The 22014-nt window shown below is 45.6% G+C and overlaps 3 protein-coding genes across 4 annotated transcripts in view; 1 reads left to right on the top strand and 2 right to left on the bottom strand.

Moving 5' to 3' along the window:
* LOC115791606 (guanylyl cyclase-activating protein 1-like) overlaps positions 1-22014 on the bottom strand; it is a 73965-nt gene that overhangs the window by 48178 nt on the left and 3773 nt on the right. Inside the window, exon 4 of one of the 2 annotated variants that reach the window (XM_030745739.1) lies at positions 21769-21894. In XM_030745739.1, coding sequence (XP_030601599.1) covers positions 21769-21894 — 126 coding nt within the window. Of the gene's footprint in view, positions 1-18219; positions 21895-22014 lie in introns of those variants that run through there. The other variant, XM_030745738.1, reaches the window with a different exon arrangement.
* On the bottom strand, positions 370-9541 carry LOC115791604 (coiled-coil domain-containing protein 90B, mitochondrial-like). The gene is made up of 9 exons (XM_030745734.1): positions 9385-9541; positions 8334-8453; positions 6651-6754; positions 6457-6558; positions 5802-5843; positions 5608-5679; positions 3819-3872; positions 3445-3559; positions 370-847 (listed from the first exon to the last, which is right to left on the bottom strand). The coding sequence occupies exons 1-9, from the start codon at positions 9434-9436 to the stop codon at positions 792-794; spliced, it is 717 nt and encodes a 238-aa protein (XP_030601594.1). The 5' UTR covers positions 9437-9541; the 3' UTR covers positions 370-791.
* LOC115791601 (probable dolichyl pyrophosphate Glc1Man9GlcNAc2 alpha-1,3-glucosyltransferase) lies at positions 10720-17603 on the top strand. The gene is made up of 13 exons (XM_030745731.1): positions 10720-10822; positions 12425-12503; positions 12596-12789; positions 12977-13086; positions 13989-14056; positions 14595-14721; positions 14843-14946; positions 15068-15188; positions 15276-15415; positions 15813-15952; positions 16028-16125; positions 16294-16366; positions 16526-17603. Exons 1-13 carry the CDS (start codon positions 10743-10745, stop codon positions 16746-16748), a joined length of 1557 nt encoding a protein of 518 aa, XP_030601591.1. The 5' UTR covers positions 10720-10742; the 3' UTR covers positions 16749-17603.

Below are 22014 nucleotides of genomic sequence, written 5' to 3'. Positions count from 1 at the left end.
TCATGGATGGTGACTTTCTGAATGAGGCTGCAGGTGAAGAGGACTGATCACACCTGCACGCGTGTGTCTGACATCATCAGAGTGCACGCAGCTCCTGTGAAGTGTGACCATCCTTATATTTATATTAAAAAAGCAGAAACGCGCCGATAAATGTCGCGTTTAGGTCACATGTGTTTTTCACTTAAGTCCCCTGAAGAAATGAAACTCATATAACAGAGAATATTTGAGTGCAGCAATATTTGAATTTGTCTCTAATCAGCATGTTTGAGCCTGAAGCAGCGAGTTACTGTAATATTTCAGTGAGGTCATTGTCTCTCAGCCTCTCATTTCTATTAATAACACACACATTTGTTTTTATTCAAACTTTATTTATTGTCAGACCTCTGATCAGATAACCACACACTCACTCAGCTGGTTTTACAGATCACTTTGGTTCTTCAGCTCCAAAAATACCACATTTCAAAAATAAAACTTTATTAAAACATCCATCCAGCTGATAACTATCAGCTGATGTTTTAACAGCACGAAGCTGGTAATACTCCTGTGCTTTAAGAGTACTTTTACTCTGTGCTGGTCCTTTTCTGAAGTATAAAGACAAAGCATGAAGTATAATAAAGTGTTTTTAAGAGTATACTGAGTACTTTTGGATACTCTGAGTACACAGTCTTGATTCTGTCTCTGGACTGTAACAGAGTATTTTTACTCTGTTGTACTCGCAGAGATCAGTTGTATTCTCCTGGAACTACGCTGTGCCGCGTATGAAGACAAGTTCGAGGTGTGACGCGGCTCCTTCACCTCCACAGGCGGTAGACTCCCAGAGCGATGGCGAGACAGGAGAAGATGGTGGCTGAGGAGGAACACAGCGGTGGGTCAACACGACTGAAATAATGAAGGTGAAACAGTAAAATAAAACTCTCACCTTTGAAACAGAATCGGAGCTGATGTTCATAGAGAGGAATTTGCAGAATTAATCAAATAAATTAGTGGTCAGTTTTCAAACGTTCATGTCTAAGCAGGCATCAGGCTCCAGGCTGGGTTGGAGTGCTGTGACACCATCCACGTCTGCTCCTCCAGCTCTTTGGTTTTGATGGCAGCTCTGTTATCTTTATGAGCAGCTGTGGCCCAGCTGTATGAGTACTAACAAGGTGTACCACAGGGCACCATTTTAGGGCCACTGTTACACCACCTCAGTTTGTAGAAACTGATTGGTTTATATGAGCAGTCCATTTAAACCTCTGAAGGTTGTAGGTGCTGTTCCTGAGCTGTTCAGGCAGGTGTCCCACAGGGATCCATTCATGGACCTCTTTTATTCCCTCTACACATAAATAATTTCTCTGCCACAAAAACTGTGATGAACATTTTACAGATTATTTTCCTATGACACCGGCTCTCCTCTTAATCTGGCCACATCAGACCTGCACTCTGCTTTCACTCTCTCATCAGAGCTTCTAAACCCTGATCAAACTTAGAGCGTGAGAATCACAAGGTCACCTCAAAGCAGCCAGCGTTCAGTCCATATTTGAACCCTGAATATGTTCATAAAATACAATCAGCAGCTGGAGCCTGAGCTCACCTTTCAATCCCATGTGGAGCACCTGTCAGGAAGTTTGTTCTGCTAAGATCGCTGTGCGATCTGTGACCAACGGTTATGGAGATGATGGTCTTTTTTCATGTTCTTCCCTCTGAAGCCTCCTCCTTCTCTTCCACAGTGAGGTGGGACGGTCCTCTTTATCAAATAAAAGTGAGCAGCAGTGCATGCTGGGTACCATCACTGCTCAGAGGCTCGATGGAAAAGTGATCCCCAAGTGTCTCCAAAAAACTATGAAGCTATATTCTCTGATATCACTGGAAAGTTTAAAAGGTTTCATTTATTTATCTGCACATAATCACAGACACTTTATTCTAAAATGCAGCAAATGTTTTTGTATTATCTGTCTATTCCATATTTTTTAATGTTTTTCATACACGACTCCCTTCAAAAATATCGATCTCAGTGTTCTGACCTTTTAAAATAATGGTTTTAATCATTTTAATCAGGATAAAAGTGCCTGCATGACTAAAACTTAGAAACAGCACAATTCACCTGCATCCTGTATACAACAGCGCCCTCTGCTGTCCACACAGAAAGACTTGTAGGTTGATTTGTGCACCTTACAGCAAACCTCAGTGTGGCTTCAACCTGTTCTACACTGACAGTGCAGAACACAATGACTGAACAGCGTTTTAGTGATGCCTGCAGGCAGCACTCAGAAGTGTAACAAATGAAGGGCATCTTCCAGGGAGCTGTGAACCTACTGACCAACGTGCCATCAGCAGCAGTGTTACAGTGCCATAGTTACACAGCACAAGTCAAATGTACAAAAGCGCCCTCGGTCATGTTTCAATGGAAGTATAAAATAACTGCTTCACACTTCAGTTTAACAGTGACTGTAACTGCAGCAGCTGCACCGTCACAAAAAACTGAACAATGTTTTCCACCTGGTGTCATCTGTTGGGTCCAGCTTTTTAACCAGCTGCTTAAAGCCCCGCCTTCCCACCAGGTAACCATATCAGTAACTTCAGACGCTGTCAGATGGAGCGCTGCAGCGACGCTCGGTCGAGTCATCGATTACATTTGGGTCACACGTCACCAGCTGCTCCTCCTGCTCCGTGGTCTGTTGTCCTGTTTCTGCCTCAGTGCAGAGCTTCCTGTCTCCACCTTCAGCAGGAACAGCTCCCTGCAGGTTTGGCACAGTACTGCGCTCAGGTGGAGGCTGATGAAGCAGCTCTGCTTTTAGACAGTAAATCATCATCATCAGAGGCTGACAGGCGGCTCTCACTGTCACACACGCCCGAGCTCGTCTCATTGGTCCACGCTAGGGAACATAAATGCATGGTGTTGCTATAGCAACAATATCATGATATTACCTTTTTATATCACATCAAAAATTATGCCGGTGTTCTCGTGGATGGTGTGATACTTGTCCTGTATCAGATGACCCCCCCCTCCCTGAGCCTGGTTCTGATGGAGGTTTCTTCCTGTTAAAGGGAGTTTTTCCTTCCCACTGTCACCAAGTGCTGCTCATAGGGGGTCAATTTTTCTATATGAGAATCTCAAAGCATGTGTGGACCATCAGTCTGCTCCAGCATGTAAACACAGCTCTGCACCTTCGGTTACATCACTTCCTTTACGAGGCCGGTCAGCAGAAAGATGGAGGTCTAGCATATCCAGATGTGGACAGTCAGTCTCTGAGTACCTGAGAGGAATCATTTCCAGTCCAACTACAGTTTGCTGATAACTGATAACATTTAACGAGAGTATTTTCTTGACTGCATCCTGCATGCAGACACCTGCCTCTCATGCACACCTTTCAGCAGATTCCTGCTGCAGTATTTGTCTTTACCGCCATCACAAACACACATTTTAAGTCAAAAACAACAGTGCGGCTCGGACGTCCGTCTCACCTGCCAGGTAGCGGATCGTCTCCAGTTTGAGGGACTCCAGCAGCGTTTTCAGCGAGGCAACCTGCAGGTCCAGCTTCTTGTTGATCTCCATGTTGTCGTTTTCCAGGTCCGCTCTCTGAGCACGGGACACGTGATGTGATGTCATCATCCAAAACAACCAATCACACAGCAGAGCTACAAAGCCAACAAGGAAGCAGCAGGTGTGCTTCACTGCGAGCTGTTAGCATTCGATCCTGCAGTCACGGCTACCTCCATGTTGTAGTACTCACAGTTTTTACAGTAGCCATATTACTGTAGTAGTACTGCATTGGTAGTAATTCATCAGTAGTATTACAGTGTTAATACTGCAGTAGTATTATGCAGCAGTTTGTTACCTTGTGATGAAAGTCTGATGTGGCCTCCATCAGCTTCTTCTCCTGCTCAGTGAACTGAGACAAAAACATGAAACAAGCTTCAGAAACACTTCATGTGACGACGTTCCTGCTGCTAAATGTACTCAGACCAGGGGCGGAGCTTCTGGAGGGGCTGGGAGGGCGGCACGCCCTTTCCTGCTTTAAACTCCCATAAACTACAAGAGAATAAGATTTCAGGTAGCCAGGCCTCTGTCGCGTCCGAGGCGAGGTGGAGAAGGAGGGCCCTGTCTTGATTATATCGCAATATGCATGGCTCAATGTGCACAGTATACAACCCACTATACATCACCCATCATTCATGTTTTACACGGGGGTTTTAAAGGTTGCCACAGTCAGGACTGAGTCATGGTTGCTCAAAACTTTACAAGACCGACTGACTTTAGTGATGTAGTAGGTGTAAAATATTGAATAAGATGTTGACTGGCTTTATTTTCACTCTAAAGGCCGTTTCACACCGGATGCGTTGCGTAAAAACGACATGAAATTCCGAATCTTTTGGATGTGAACTTGTCGTAACCTACATACACACCGGACGCGCTGCGTTTTTGCGAATAAATCGCCCTCATAAAACGCACTGTGAAAGAAAGGAAGTCGACATCAAACGACGATGACGGCCGCTTTGGCGCATACTTCAGGATGTCAGTGGGCAGCTGTTGTTGGCAGAGTTGGGATCACATGTGAGGAGGCAGAGAATAATTTCAGAGAGCAGACTGGATTAGAACAGCGTGTAGCTGTGTGTCTGAGGTAAAATAGTATGAGTTTACTGTTCCCAGCTGTATATTCAGTACATCGGTGCGTGTTTTGAGCTATGAATGCACATGTTGCTAAATGCAGCGCTCTGATTGGTCAGATCTGTTTGTGCGTTCGGTGCGTCTGGTGTGTAAAGGCCTTAAAGGACCGGATGCAGAAATTCCGTGCGAATGTTTCGTGCATTAAAAACATTTTTCGGACTCTCCTGTTCTTAATGCAGCTGTTCACACCAACCTCGTCATTTCACAGGACGAATTTGCAGCATTTATTTTTTCAAGTTCGATTTTTCTGAACAAACAGGTCTGACCAATCAGAGCGCTGCATTTACCAGCATGTGAGGTCATACGTAGCTCCAAACGCAAAAGCATCCGTGATGCAGCTTCAACTCCGGGATCAAACCATGAAACTCTCCCTGCTGCTGCTTTCTTATGAGTTGGATGAACCCATAATCTCTTTTTCTTCCTTCTCTTGTTTAGAAACATCAGGGCATCATTACATCATCGCTTGATGTCGACTGCATTTTTTTTTCCACCGTGCGTTATATGAGGAGGATTTAGTCGCAAAAACGCAGCACGTCCTGTGTGTATGTAGGTGACACGACAGGTTCGCATCCGAAAGATTCGGAATTTCGTGTCGTTTTTACGCAACGCATCCGGTGTGAAACGGCCTTAAAGGCCTTAGGTGGAGCATTTTTACGGACTAAGCTAACATGAGTGGCACTTCATAACATACACATTCCCGCTGTTCTGGGCATGTGTATGTTGTAAAATGATGTTATGATGAGCTTTATGATTTGGGTATAAAGGGCCCGGTCATTTGCCCCGCCCCGGCTCTGATTTGTTCCGCTAGTGACTCAGACTGGCCCTTTAAAAGCAGCTGAGTGCTCTCAGCTGGATGAACCATCAGCGTCCACTCTTCTAAATATTCGAGTATGTGATCTAACGTAGAATATTTAGACTGTCCTCCACTGTTCCCGTTATAAACTCACTCAAACTCTCACCATGTCAGAGATCCTGCTCCTCTCCAGGTTGATGTCCAGTTTGGTTTCTGCCTGGAGCTTCTCACTCTCCTCCTGGACCAAGAACATTAAAGACTCAGTGGGGCTGATTCTGCATTAGTAAGGTTGTTCTTGATGACCAGTGTTCCAGAACTCTAAGACAAAAAATCATCACCATCAGAACATCAGTTCCTCACCTTCAGCCTATTCTGGAGCTGCTCCAGCTCTCGCTTCATTTTCTGCAGGTACAAAAACAGTTTGAGAAAATCAGGAAACATCCAGAGACCCAGAGAACCTGCAGATGTTTTGATCTGACTGAAGATTTATGATGGCCAGATTACAGAACATCATCCGCATAAAAAAGTACATTTATTACGTGTGGCTGATTTAAAGGGTGACACAGAAGAGGACCGAGAACAGAGCCCTGTGGGACACCTACATGAGCTCTGCAAGCCATTCCTTCTGAACCACTTAAAACAGCTTCCTCTTTAGTCCTAATAAGGAGGAAATGATATGATCCAACGAATCAGCTCTTAAGACGGGTCCATAAAGATCAGATCAGCTCGAGGTTCAGACTGCTCACAGGGAACTTCCCTCAGCCAAATCTGAGGAACGTTCCCACCTGACCACCTCACAGTCAGCTGACTTATTTCCTACAATAAGTTTATGTAATGAAGCTGAAATATTTTACCTTCATACTGTGAGTATTTTCAGTGTCAGACCCTGAGGAGGTCAGGTGGAAGCCACCCACTGATCAAACCCGTCAGTATTTAGATGTTTAGCATGAACACTGGAAGGTTACAGAAAATAAAGGAGAACATAATGAAAGCAGTAAAAGAAGAGCTGTGGTACTGTGTTCTCAGATCGCAGGTTGGCGAACTCGCTCTTCTCCAGGATCACCATGTCCTTCCTGATGGAGTCCAGGTGAGCCATGATCTGCTGCAGCGCGATCTCCTAAAGAAAGAAAACACTCTGTTTTTCTCACTCTGTGCAATGTGCTGTGGAACAGCTCGAGGCTGCAGCTGGTTTCTGCCTCCTGCTCCCACCTGATGGGATTTGGTCACCATGTCTTTGTAAACGATGTCCATGTTGGCTGTGGTCAGAGTGACCAGAGCTGAGACGATCAGCTCCGCCTGCTGCTTCTCAAAACCTGCACAAAAACACAAAAATATTTAGTGTAACATCACCGCATACTGGAGCTTTCAGAGATTCTGCAGTTTTTCACATAAGCCATGTGTTGGTGCCAGCACGTCTACATCTACTGAACAAGCTGAATTTATTAATCAGTATCTGTTTTATCCAAGAAGATAAAGTTATCTGTCTTCAGTTTTTTTATTGCTGCAAAATGAGATTGTCCAGCATACCAACACTGTCACTAAAACCTGCCATAAATGAGTCAGCCTGCTATCAGTCTGCTATCAGCCTGCTATTAGTCTGCTATCAGCCTGCTATTAGTCTGCTATCAGTCTGCTATCAGTCTGCTATCAGTCTGCTATTAGTCTGCTATCAGCCTGCTATCAGCCTGCTATCAGTCTGCTATTAGTCTGCTATCAACCTGCTATTAGTCTGCTATCAGACTGCTATTAGTCTGCTATTAGTCTGCTATCAACCTGGTATCAGCCTGCTATCAGCCTGCTATTAGTCTGCTATTAGTCTGCTATCAACCTGCTATCAGTCTGGTATCAGCCTGCTATCAGCCTGCTATTAGTCTGCTATCAACCTGCTATCAACCTGCTATCAGTCTGGTATCAGCCTGCTATCAGCCTGCTATCAGTCTGGTATCAGCCTGCTATCAGCCTGCTATCAGTCTGCTATCAGCCTGCTATCAGTCTGCTATCAGCCTGCTATCAGTCTGCTATTAGTCTGCTATCAGCCTGCTATCAGTCTGCTATCAGCCTGCTATCAGCCTGCTATCAGTCTGCTATTAGTCTGGGGTGAAGAATGGGGTCTGATAATACAGCAATTAACTGTGATAAATCCTCACAAATCACATGTCTGCACAGACAGAAATTCACGTTTAGCTTTTACATTCGTACTCAGCAGCCTTCCTGTTCTGTAGGACTACAACCAGAATGCAACCAGCTGGCAGCCAGTTGTTGAGTCCCCTTGAGTTGCGCTCACTGACTCATTCAGACTGATGGCAACATGTTGGCAACCTCTCTGCACTTATAAATTAGACAGCAATTCTTTGCAGAGCTTCAACGCTCTCTGTGAGAGTGACTGCAGTCAGTCCACATCAGACTGCAACTGTGTGCAGAAAGGTCGCACACAGCGATGGTGATGTGTGTGGCGTGTAGCTGTAAGGAGGCAGCTTTGTGGAGCTCAGCGGTTTTTCAGCTGAGCTTGATGTAATGTTTGCTTGTCTAACGTTATCTCTGGATATTTGATGTCCCTGTATCCACACAATATTGTCACACAATATATCATGACACTGTGTCGATACCCCACCCCTAGTTTGGTCCATGTACACAGAGCTGCTGATGGAGCGCGAGCTTCCTTTCTCCATCCTGACGGTAACACAACCAACCAGGACACACAGCAGCCTGAAAATGTGCAGAGAGCCTCCAGGATCAGTGGGTGCAGTCTGCCGTCAGGCTGTCACCTGACACACTGCACTGTTGTATGGGTGTGTTTGTATCCCGCTGTGTTGTTGTGTATTGTTGTGTTGTTGGATGATTCTTTTGGTTCATGCGATCACACAGAGACGGTTTCCTGTCCCGTAAACTCACCGCTGCCCTCCAGCTCCCTCACCATGGCGTGGGAGTCGAAGGTGAGTTTCCGCTGCTCCAGAGGGGTCAGCTCCACCTTCCTCACATCAAAAGTCATCAGTGGCCCTCCCGTGTGGAAACCTTTGACACACACACACACACACACACACACACACACACACACACACACACACACACACACAGGTGCATCACATACAAAGGCCACGCCCCCAATAATGCAAACTTTGAGTACTGACACAGGTTAACCAGGTGAGTTATGGAAACAGGTTTATTTCTGCTGTAAAGCTGGACTCTGACTGGCTGTCCTTCTTGGATCATTAACATCATTAATGGATCACTGATTGGACCCGGTGTTGTGCCAAAAAGTGATCGTCTGCCAAAAAGTGATTGCCAGAAAATGATTGCCCATATTTAAACTGTTGTAAATGACTTGCTGATCTATAATCTGTGAAAAATATGTCAAACATATCTCTCGTGAATGATATCAAGTCATTTTGAGTAACAAACAACATTTCTGTCACAAGGTAGAAGCTGCAATCAGTTTTTGGCAGAGACTTTTATATATTCTTTATTTATTAGGGTAAAAACTGCGACTGGCCAGATTTTTAAAGAGATATGTGGTCAAGAGGGCAGCAGAAATCAGAACAAATATGACATTACACTCTATAAAGATATTTTAAGTGACCAAAGAGGACTGGATTTATTATACGTACGTGCAATAATGCAGAGTCATAAACATAGTTGAATAACAGGTCATTTCTTCATTTTATATCTAAGCCCTTCATAAATCCTATTGACTACACTCTATTCACCAATATGAGCATATACATTACACATAAAAGCACATAGAAACATCAAAAATCACTTTCTGGCAGACGATCACTTTTTGGCACAACACCGGAACCAGGACCTGATCCTGGACCTGATTTGTGGCCTTTTCCTGCTTTAAACTCCCATAAACTACAAAAACACACAGAAACGTCGGAGACCAGTGTGTCTGCAGCGGGTCTGTGAGTTTGTCAGTTTTGGGGGGGGGGGGTGCTTCGCTCACCTCTCCACGCGCCTACCCCCCGCCGGAAACACCTCCTCATCAGCGCGTTCATCCCGGAAGCTGCTGTGATTTCTGGGTTTTGGAAACTTTAGTTAAAAACTTCGAACACTCTGTGTTTACACACACACACACACACACACACACACACACACACACACACACACACACACACAGCGATTACCGACCGGAAGCTGTCACACCGAGTAAGGCGCATGCTGCCATGCTGCATTCAGGGACCGTCGGTCTTTTTGTGCTGCAGAAACCCTGCCACAGTTTAGGGGACAGCGCCCCCAACTGGTGCAAATTGGGGAGGGTTTCAACGTTGTTTGCGGTTTTTTCAGTTACTCCAAGACTGTTTGGACTAAAGTGATCAAATGTTTATTTATAATACACTTTTACAAATCTGCTAATAATCCAAAACTTTTAAAGATGATTGAATATGACCTTTAACCTCAGGAATGGCTGCACATTTTAAAAATACATTAAAATTCTCATTACACGACTGTCTACATTTCCCAACAACTGGGAAACTCCCATGTTACAGCAGCCAAAATACAACAAATATATTACTATAAATACCACCCTGATCAATGTATTTTAATTTATAGCAATACTACTTCAATTTTCATAATGAATGTTGGAAATGTAGAAATAAAAATCACTAATTGTGAAGGACATGAGGTGAAGAAGAGTCTCTGTGGACTGTGATGTTTGCAGATGACACTGTGACCTGCAGTGAGAGCAGGGAGCAGGTGGAGGAGAGCCTGGAGGGAAGAGGAATGAAAATCAGAATCATGTGTGTGAATGAGAAGGAGACAGATGGACATGCATGGAGCAGAGGGAGTGAAGGTGGATGAGTTTAGAGGGACAGGGAGGCAGATGATCTGCTGTGGGAGCAGCTGAAAGAAGAAAAACTTTAACAGAAAAAAAATACAAAATGTAAGAAAAATGAAAACTCAAGTATTTAAAATTCAGAAATCTTCAGTCTTTAACAATACAAATAAAAAAGCATTGAGTCTAAATAACAGTTTTAATTTTCTTCTGTCAAACTGAAGAGGTATTTTTATTTTTCACGACCTGAAAACTTTTATATGAGGCAGAAACCTTCAATGTGGGACATTTGAGACCAGCACTGATGAAGCTCAGAATTCCGACATTACGTGCAGACATTTAACGCGTCAGGACGATTACGTCGCTTTAAAAAAACATATATATTTAAAACGATAATCAATAAAGTCACGTCATCTGTTTTATTCTGGCATAAAAAAAATAATCACGAACAAACTAAAAGTCCAGAGCGGAAGTGTGCGGCTCGGCTTTGTCAATAAAGTTTAGCAGACGTCAGCACGTAGGGTGTCATGGCGGCGGACAGCGGCAGCTGGTTTCCGGCGTTGGCGGCGGGAGTGTCTCTGTTGAAGTGCCTCTTCATCAACGCTTAGTGAGTCTGAGGTCTCCCTCCGCGCCGCGGCGGCGCAGAGCGGCCTGCTTTCATTCAGCTGCCCGTAAACGCGTTAGCAGGCAGGAGGGGTGCGCGGCTCCGTGTATTACCTAAAATCAGTTTGGTCTCACGTCACGCTGACGTCACGTAACTGCAACCCGGTCTCAGGATTCTTCACAGGTTCGGTTTGAGGCTGTGTGATGACGTTTCACACAGGTGATTAACCATACACGTGCACCTGAGGTAGTGATGGTGAGATGAAGCTTCATGAAGCATTGAAGCTTTCCACTGAACCCATGGGCCGAAGCTGGTGCTTCATTTGCTCTACTGCGCCATCAAGTGGACAGTTAATGTAAAACAGGCCGTGACTATACTCACCGTGTCTTTGGTTTATGAAGCTTCGAGCTGAATATATGAATGTTTGTGATGCTGATACATAAAATCTGAACTTATGAGCACGGTGTCTGTCTTTATGGAAACAGACTGGGAAGAGGGGGGTTGTGATATGAATGTGATTGTTTTACTTGGTTTGTAACGGACACTGGGGACATTTTATTTATTCATTTTCATTTAAAAATAACAGCTTTTCCACCGTGTTGAGAAAAGCAACAGCAGGTTTATAAAAGGTGGGATGGACATTTTTCTTTCCTTCCCAATAATCTAGAGGCGTCTCCAATCTTCCGGTGTTTGGTTCACTGAGGTACAATGTAACAGGTTGTCACATTTACTAATATTACAATGCTTATTATTAGTAATAATTGATTACTATGTGCACACCTTATTAGGAGAGATCAGCTCAAAATGTTCCCAGACAGGGAAAATCTCGTTCTGGCTGGTCCCATCACCAAAAAAGCAGCTGGAATAGATCCCAAACAAACACACAATAGTCCCAAAAAACACAAAATTGGGATGGGGATTGGGGGGGGGCTCTTTACCCTTTATGTTTCAAATCCACGTACTGAATGAGTCACGTGATACGGCTGACTTCCAAGGCTTCAAATGTTACCACGTACGTCATCAACACGATCCTCTGTACGCGCTTCACTAAAGTCTCCCTCAATTACTCGACACAGAAGGACGCCTCTCTACCTGAGGCCACCTGGCAGCAGCTTATCCGGAGGCTCAGCAGCCTGTCTGTGGAGACCAGCTTTTCTCCTTTCGTGGAGAAGAATGAAGACGTGGGATGCACAGAGTGCTGATTCATTCGTCTGCAGTCAGACAGGAAGTCCAGGAGCAGCTGCAGCGTCTGATCAGTGAGCCGGAGACGCTGCAGCTGCTCTGCCTGCCGACTGAGGCTTCATGGAGAATAAAGTGTGGAGGTCTTTGAATAAATGTGCAGATTTTTCCTGCTCAGATTGAGCCTCCAGCAGGTCACTGAACACACCTGTGTACAGGTGGTGTTTACCTGTTATTACCTTTGATCAGCGTATTAAAGTAAATCAGACGCAGTCCTGCTGGAGAAACTGTGTAGTTGAAGTTGAAACCACAGTTTGTGTTGAGTTTGGTCCCTCAGCTTAAACTGGTGTGTGTGTGTGTGTGTGTGTGTGTGTGTGTGTGTGTGTGTGTGTGTGTGTGTGTGTGTGTGTGTGTGTGTGTTTTCAGTCGGTCGACGGACTTTGAGGTGCACAGGAACTGGTTGGCCATCACGCACAGCCTGCCCGTGTCGCGGTGGTACTATGAGGTGAGAGGAGGAGCCAAACACACCTTTAAAAGCACCGATCAGGTGAAAACGTTCCTCAGGGTTCCTTTAACGAAGTCGGTTCTCTAATGCAGAACACGTCCGAGTGGACCCTGGACTACCCGCCGCTGTTCGCCTGGTTCGAGTTCGGTCTGTCCCACGTGGCGCGGCACTTTGACGGAAACATGCTGCGGGTGGAGAACCTGAACTACGCCAGCCCGTCCACGGTGCTGTTCCAGAGGCTGTCGGTGATCGTCAGCGACGTGGTGTTCATCTGCGCTGCCAGAGAGTGAGTCTGCAGGTTCTGGGGAGTTTAACCGTTTCGTCCCATCAAACTAAAATCTGCTCAGATATGGGATAAACGAAGTCATTTTACAGATTTTTGTGGGGTCAGAGGGTTAAAGGTCGTGCTGAGACTCGGCCTGCTGCTGGTGCTCTGTCCTGATTGGTTCTGTCCTCCTCCTCCTCCTCTTCAGGTGCTGCAGGCGTGTTCGGGAGCCGAAGGGTCCTCGGGATGTTTGGAACCGGCCGTCCTTCGTCCTGGCTGTGCTGCTGCTGTGGAACTTTGGCCTCCTCATCGTTGACCGTATCCTTCAGCTCTGACAGCTGCAGCATCCCTGCAGCATCAGCACCAACCAGTGCGGCTGAAGTGGCCCAGGGAATATTTTTAAATAAGGTCACCCTGAGAAGCTGACCTCAGGCTGGTTCAGCAGGTGATGAGCTGACGGAGGCCAAAGATCTCAGCAGGTTCCTGCTTTATTAAAGTCGAGGTCAGTGAAGTCTGAAGGGTTTTTTTTCCTTTAGCTGCGCTGCAGGGATCACAGGGAGATGGTGTTTAAGGGTCATCATCACTGATCAGCTGTGGAAGGGTTAGCACAGCCTGCAGGTGAGAGCTGCTTCCACCAAACATCCTTTAAGCTGTAAATAAATCACAGGTTAAAGCGGTTCAGGATGAATGAAGGTGGAAATGTCAAAGTCTTCAGTGGAGCCTGAATAAAACTGGATTTCTGAGGAGTAAAAAACTTCAGATATTGATTTTATTAACTTTATTCTGCACATAAACTGTGCTGAGTACAAAGAGAGCAGCTCCAAACTAACGTCACAGAGCAGAAACCTCCTGCTGTCCACCCCACAACCCCCCCCAAAATCTGCTGCCATTCAAATGAATAGCTGTTCAGGAGCGTCGCTGTTCCACAGACATGAAGGGAGGTTTGTGACGACCTTTGACTCGTCTGTGGGCGTGTAGGGACCATAAAGATGCGCTGCCGTGGAAACCCGTTGGCAGGAGTCGCGTTCTTGGGTTTCCGAGCGGCCGTACGGGATTTGCACCGAGCTTGGGCCACCATGGCATCCTCTCTGTATTCATTTCTGAGGTGACAGTGTTCCTAATGTTTTGGACAGTAGTGTGTGTGTGTGTGTGTGTGTGTCGGTGTGTGTCGGTGTATGAATGCTGAATGCTGAATGTGTTTCCTTCACTGCTTCCCTCAGATATTCACTTCCAGTATAACGGCTTCCTGTTTGGCTTCTTGCTGCTGTCGGTGGCCAAACACCTGCAGGTACAAATATCACGTTTAAAGCAGCTTTGATTCTCATCGTTTGCAGCTTATTTTTATTTTTGGACTCTACCAGAGCAGCTTTGCATGATTCACAGCTCAGAAGGCCCATCCTTTATACCAGGGATCCTCAAATCCAGGCCTGGAGGTCCGGTGTCCTGCAGGCTTTAGATGCGTCCCTGATCCAACACACCTGAGTCACATATAGAAGTCATTATCAGGACTCTGGAGAACTTGACTGCAGACTGAGGAGGTAATTCAGCCATTTGAGTCAGGTGTGTTGGATCAGGGACACATCTAAAGCCTGCAGGACACCGGCCCTCGAGGCCTGGATTTGAGAATCACTGCTTTATACTCTGTCTGAAATGGGCTCGTTTAGCTCCTCCCCCTTTGCTTCTCCTCTCTGTGACATCACACAGATCCAAGAGTAATAAAACAATGGATGAACTGAGTGCTTAGAGCAGCCTGAGCTCATTTAATGTGAGCATCCACATCAAGAAGCAGCTCGAGCGCAGCTTCACTTTCTGTTTGTCTGAATCAGTCTCAGCACCTGCAGGGGGCGCTGCTCTTCGCCATCCTGCTCAACCTGAAGCACATCTACCTGTACGTGGCTCCGGCTTACGGCATCTACCTGCTGAGGAGTTACTGCTTCACTCAGGACAACAAAGGTGCAGCACGTTTGGTCACTGTGTACCTGACGTTTTACCCTCGCTGGCTGCGCCTCCTGCTGGGCGGTGTCAGTACTGCGTCTGTAGTGCAGCAGCTGTTATCGTGTGTTTTATTTTGCAGACGGCTCCATCAGGTGGGCGAGTTTCAGCCCGCTGCGCCTGTTGGCTCTGGGTGGCATCGTGGCGTCCGTCTGCGCTCTGTCCTTCGGCCCGTTCATCGCCATGGTGAGAGGTTACCCGTCACTGACGTGGGTTTTTACCTGAACGGTGCCTTCAGGGACCTGATGATGATGATGATGATGATGATGCTCAGTTTTTTATTTTTTTTATTTTTTTTGTTTTTTAGGGGCAGCTCCCTCAGGTCCTCTCCAGGCTCTTCCCCTTTAAGCGGGGCCTCTGTCACGCCTACTGGGCCCCGAACATCTGGGCGCTCTACAACGTGCTGGACAAAAGCCTGGCGGTGCTCGGTGAGGCTCCGCCTCCTCTGAATACAGCTGTAGATCAGCAGGCCTGTCATGTACACCACATCTGAGCGCTCTTGTTTCTTCCTCCAGGTGTTCGCCTGAAGCTGCTGGAGGAGGCGGAGCTTCCTCAGGCCTCCATGACGGGCGGGCTGGTTCAGGAGTTTGAGCACGCCGTCCTCCCCTCGGTTTCTCCCTCCATCACACTCGTCTGCACTCTGCTGTCCGTCCTGGTGAGTCGAGCCGGAAACTAAAAAACATTCGAGGTGAAAACATCACAGGAAGTCTCCTTCAAAATAAAAGCCAACTTTACTGAGTGGAACGTTAAATTTATATGATGGAAACTTTTCTTCTTGTATGAAACACTTTTTATTGCAAACAGATTCAGATATGGTTCACAGTCAGAAAGCTTTCAGCACGCCGGCAGGTGTGGAAACACCTGTAACGTCAGCTTAGGGTCCAACAGGCGAGCGGCTGCCATCACCACAGACTCTAAAACCAAAATATACGCTGCTGAGGCTTCGTGCAGGAGTCGCGTAGAGACGACCTTAGAGAGCAGGCTGTGGGTGTGGTCACGGTTTTCGCTGCGCTCCTTTTAATGGATCTTCTCCGTTCTCCTCCCCTCTGAAGCCGGCGGCGGCGTCCATCTGGCTCCGTCCTCGCGGCGCTCGGGGCTTCCTGCGCTGCCTGGTGCTCTGTGCTCTGGGCTCCTTCATGTTCGGCTGGCACGTCCACGAGAAGGCCATCCTCATCGCCATCCTTCCTCTCAGGTGAGCACCGACCCGTCCGGTCACGTGACGTCACGATGTCATCGGCTGATTTCGTGTTCTGTTTCGTTCCTGCAGCATCCTGGCGGTTGAGAACAGAGAGGATGCTGGGATCTTCCTGATCCTGAGCACCACAGGTCATTACTCCCTGTTCCCGCTGCTCTTCACCCCTGCAGGTAAACAGAAAGTGGTTCGATCCCAGAGTTCTATTTTTAGCTCGGTTTGCTCGGTCCACAGAAGCAGCCTGAAAGCGTCGGTTAGTGGCCGAGTTTGAGCAACTAACCGACGCTCTTATAATAATAATGGTGACGAGGATGATGATGATGGGTGTATTTGTTTTGCAGAGCTGCCCATCAAAGTGACTCTCATGCTGATGTTCACCATCTTCTCCTTCGCTGCTCTCAGGAAGCTCCACAGGTAAACACAAACTGTCTCTGCATAAAACTGCAGTATCCAAGTAAAGTTACTGCAGTATCCAAGTAAAGTTACTGCAGTTTCTACTTAAATCAGCTGAAGTCCTTTTTTTGAGCTTTAGGTTTTGTGCTGTAATAAGTAATCAGATTACTCTCTCCTCAGTGCTCAGGGGTCTCTGCTCCATCCTCTGGAGCTTGTCTATCTTCTGGGCTTGGTTGCCGTGGCGATAGGCTGTGAGGTTGTCTTGCCTCTGTCGCCGTGGCAGCAGAGGCTGCCCTTCCTGCCCCTCCTGATGACGTCGGTGTACTGCGCCGCGGGCGTCTTCTACGCCTTCCTGCGTCTGTACGCCCGCCTGCTGCGGCGGAACAAACCCAAACAGCTGTGACACATCACCAACACACCCACACCGTCTGCCACCACCTGCCTCTGAGCAAGGCATCAACACGTCTGCTCCCTGCTGAGGAGGGGCCGCTGTCACAGGAAGTAGCTGCAGATCAGCTGAAGGTGCAGCAGGAGGCGCTCTGAGATGGTCTTTAGTGAGCAAATGGAGCTAAAAAAGAATGATTTCCTCCTGCTTCATCAATCCAGAAGAAGCAGCTGGTTGAGGTGCTGCTGCCATAAAACGGCTTGTGCTGCTGTGACGTCCCCGACACTCTCAGAAAGGTGAAACCTCTGAGAGTGGAGCTGTGTCTACTGTCTCGATGAACATTCACAGAAGAAAAACATTTTCCCCACAAAATGATGTACGCCTCCATAGACCCCCATTCATTCTGCACCAGCTCGAGAGCGCCCCCTGTGGAACAGGAAGAACAGAGAGAGGGAGTTCATGACTACATGAGAGGTTTTTGAGGTTCACTGAGGAAAAAATCTACAAATAGATCTGAGATCATCATCATCGAACCCTCCACATGGAGCATGGATGACCCCCCCCCCCCCCTTAAAGAGTTCTCAATGTGGTAGTGATGCCTCCTTCCTTCTCACTGATGCATGCTGGGATAGACTCCAGCCTCCTGAGTGGAAGGTGCATCCTTATGAAGTGTGGGAGCAGAAAGAAGCTGAACTTTGACCTCAGAGAGACTAAAATATGATGAGAGCAAACTGTCATAGCTGCAGGAAAAAACTGGACTCCGCCCAAAACTAGCAGGAAGGACTTGAGTGGCAGTGAGAGTCGTGTTGTTGATCATACTTTGTTGACCAAAACTTAACAAAAAACTATTTTCAGATGTTTCTTTTTCTGTATTTCTAAATAAAAAGAGACCAATCTGTGTGTGTGTGTGTGTGTGTGTGTGTGTGTGTGTGTGTGTGTGTGTGTGTGTGTGTGTTCGCAGTCTGATTTCCACACAGCTGGTCTGACTGAGAACATTCTGTAGGAGTCAGGACATCCCTATAATCTAGTTTGTGTATTTTAAATTAACTGCTGATCTCAGGTCAGTGAAGCCCATACAAACATATTTAAAATGACTTCCTGCTTCCTCGTACAGCTGCAGAGCTAACTAAATATAGACAAAAAGTTATTGAAAATTTTCTATAAATATTGGGATGAATTTTTTTTCCTCATCAATTTTATATATTTATTATATTATTTATATAGTTTATTTATATAGCAATAAAAAGAAATAGTGCATCATAGGAACCCCCCCAGCAGCCTAGGCCTATAGCGGCATAACTGGCAACTGAACTAAACCTGTGAACAGCTGCAGCTCCCATGATCCTGTGCTTCATTATACTGCCACCATCAGATCAGAGTCTGAATTGCAGCATTAATCTGGGTGATGTTCTGGGTGATTAAAAAAAGAAAAAGACTGCATTCATGTACCTGATGGCTGCTTTAATGGGGCTGAATGAAGAGCACAGAGTCTGCTTAAAAACTTTATTGATAAGGCAGCATAAAACACGAGTGGTTTCCATTACAATGCTTTATGGAACACATTTTCACTGTAAAAACCTCAGAATAAGCACCGTTAGCATAATGCTAACCTGTATGACTAACTGCTGAGAGTTCATTGTTCAGACATCTTCAGACGCTCCCTTTGGTCCTCCTGACATCATCACATATGTCATCAAGAAAATAAAAACATTTAAAACACTCGAGGCATGCATTCAATCTAGCGCCCAGTTGCACAAAACCAGACTAAAGGCCGGAGGTGTGAATGTCCTATAAACTTGTACTGTGTGTGTTACTGGGACAGTCCACTAGAGGGCACACTGGAAAACGCAGATCATAAAGAACTTCCCGATTTGTGTGGTTGAATCGATATCTATGCCGACAATCAGTGAAGTGATGATCGATAAAACTGATTTCTGGTAATGCATGCCGTCACCTCCGTCCCCACTCTGTGTTTTTCCAGTGTTTCCTGCTGTGAACAGCACTATCATAACATTTTATCCTTTTCTTCTGAATTTATTGCAGTGTTGAGTAAAATTTAGCTAATTTCTCATCTATTTTACAGAAGTGGCTAAATACAAAGTCCTGCCTAAAAGTGTCTCTACTGTTTTTGTCACTGCTGACCACCCCATACTGACCCTGCTGTTGGTGTGTATCCTGTGTTTGCGCACCTTTAATTTGGGCTAGCACCCTATGAGGTCGCTGATACACAAACCATCCAACATCCATCATAAACCTCCTCTATTGCGGTGACATCGGCAACTTTTGGAGAGTTTTGGAGACCTGAAATCCTCCGCTGTCGCCGTGTTTTGTGTACATACAACCTTCATACTGTGTCCGTCTGACCCAGTGTTGCCAACTTAGCAATTTTGTTGCTAGATTTAGTGACTTTTCAGACCCCGGCTGAATGCTAATAAAAGTGTCTGTGTGACACTTGGGACATGTAGCTTTGACCCAGAAGTGCTTTTTTGTTTATACCTTTGGGAAGAAAAAATACCAAGATATATATCGCATATATCACAATTTGGCTAAAAAATATTGAGATATTATTTGTGGTCCATATCGCCCAGCCCCAGGCTATAACATATTTGGGGGCTCAAACGTGATATGCAGCCGGGACCTCTTGTGCCTGAAGTGTAGACCACTGTAAAGATTTCAGATCTGCCTACAAGTTGCTGAATTATGATGAGCAGCTCTCTGCCTGCTTGGACTCCACTCACTCTCAGATACCATTTCCACCAATAGAAAGGCTTCTATTTCAGTTCGTGTGCCTACAACCAAAGATAAACTGGGTCAGAACCCAATAGGTTTTTTTTTCTGCTGCAACCAACAAAAAGCTTGTTTTATTATACAAACAGTGACAAAATCAGTGGACATATTGCATATTTCAGCATCTGTTATGGACTGTGCACCATCCTTCATCATTGATGCATCCTCAGGTTTCCACTCGAAAATGGTGGAAATGTGCACTGGTCCACAACATTGCAAAAAGTTTTCCTACAATCTCAATCAAAGACAGCATGTTTTCATAAAGTATTAAATTACTCACCCTTTGATTAGAGTTGGAAGAAGGTGATGTTCCTTAAAAAGAGACTGAAGTCAGTGTAGAAATACTTGTGCAGTTCTTCTGAAATGCAACTTCATGAGTTTGTCATGGAGTCGTTTTGGTTTCTGTCACTAAATTTATCCCTCTGAACAGACGTGTTGGTGTTCACTTCTCCATTAATAACATGTGCAAAATAACTTTGTGCAGCAGGCAGTGGTGTAAAAGGAAGGTAAAGCACAGGACTTGAGTAAAAGTACTTACTCTTCCACTGTTAGTGAGATGATCACTCTCCATCCCCTGGGATGCCCTAGTGCAGGGGTGCCCACACTTTTTCAGCTTGCAAGCTACTTGAAAGATGACCAAGCCAAAAGGATCTACCCACAATAAAAATGCAAAACGCATATTTATTTTATATTATTTAGATTATTATTTTTGCATATTTTGTGCTTTTAGGATAAAGTATATTTTAATTGAATTTAAATTTCATCTATAACACATATTAGCTTGTCTTGCATAACTGCATTAACCCACATTGCACAATTCAACTGTGTACATTCATTTTTGTTACCTTAGTCCAATGAGGAAAGTCAATGTCATAGTTTTTGTGGACAGTCCGAAAATGCCGCTCTACGTTTCCCTTCTTTGGAATAGCAATGGCGCTCCGACAGATGAGGCAAACGCACTTAAATTATGACATCATGAGAAAAAAAAATCCTCCTCCCATTCCATATGGAAGTGGTAAGTTTTGGGTTTCTTATTTGGACCGGCTACAGAACACATTTTTATAGCCTTTCATTTCTTCAGTTTTGTTTAAAACAAACTGGAGGCTAGCTTTGTGACACGGCAGCTTGTTAAAGTGGTTAAAGCAAAGCTAGCGTGGTTAAATGCACATAGGGTGCCGTGCGATCTACATTTTTTCCCCAACTTCACTGGGAGTTCCATGCGATCTACCTGCACTCCTCTTGTGATCGACCAGTAGATTGCGATCGACCAGTAGATTGCGATCGACGTATTGGGCACCCCTGCCCTAGTGTGTCCTGGCTTTAGTGGCTCTGTGCTGCCTGAGGAGCTGACAGAGCAGCATTGGTCCCTGAATGCACCGCTTCACTCTGACAGAAATGGAAAGCGGCTTAATCGATCCACAGATTGGATGTTAAACTCATCACTGCTGCAGGATATTTGAAACCTTTAGTCTGTCCTCAGACGTGAACCTTGTGAATTATGGCGAAGCGTTCTGTAGAGGAAGAATCTGAATCCTTCGGCAGCATTAAGAGGATCAGCAGCACTGTGAGATAACCTCCCTTTCTCCCAAACACTGTGTCAGTGTTACTAAAGCTGTTAGCATATGGACAGCTAAAGCAGCGTTCTCAGACATCGAGCCACAGTTCAGATGATTTCGCTGTGTCCTGCTGTCTGGAGGTTATTGAATATTGTTGTGGTTTTTTGACAGAAAATTGATGCACTGCAGAAAGTGAGACTTAAACTAAACTCAATATTTATGGAAAAAAAAAACAGCTTTGACTAAAAAAAGTTTTTTTCTGACAACTTAGAGGAATTTAAATTGTTACTGCTGCCAGATTTTATTATTATGGATTCTGGTGTTAAATTGAGCATCAGGTATCATCTAATGCACAAAAAACATTTTGTCTGAATAAATAATGTCTAAAATTGGCAAAAAACTTGAATGAAATGAGGTTCTCTGGCAAAGGAATATGAAGATGTTTCCACTGATGCTGGTTTCATGACAACACCAAACTCCTGCTCCTTGAGGAGGAATCGGGGGTGTGGGTGGAGATACCCACAGCAGGAGATGAGTGGCAGATGCAGCTCACAGAGTCTGTCCACCGTGGTCTGATTCCCATGAAAATCCACCCCAGCCTCCACTGTGTACTGTCTGATTGTTCAACCTGTCCACAGGTGGGCCGGCTCTCAGAAGGCCAATCACAGCCCACTGCTTTCACTGCTCTGATTGATTGTTTGCTGTCCGGCCCTCAATAATGATCAACAAGACCGGTGTCAGGTCCATCAGATTTCTCAGCATCTCCATGATATCTTGGTGGTCTTTGGCTCCTTCGATGAACTCCTCCAGGGTCATCTCACCTGCAGGGTCAGAGGCCAGAAGGTGTAAGTACATGACCAAAGTACCAAAACATGGTTTTGTTTTTGTAGGATTCGGTGTAGGCCGACCGTCGACTGTAGCCCAGATTTCTGCCAGTTTAT

This window comes from Archocentrus centrarchus, chromosome 14, assembly GCF_007364275.1.
Source record: "Archocentrus centrarchus isolate MPI-CPG fArcCen1 chromosome 14, fArcCen1, whole genome shotgun sequence".
Classification (NCBI taxonomy): Eukaryota; Metazoa; Chordata; class Actinopteri; order Cichliformes; family Cichlidae; genus Archocentrus; species Archocentrus centrarchus.
The sequence above is the reverse complement of the archived record's forward strand: the minus strand, read 5'-3'. Positions and strand labels throughout refer to the sequence as shown.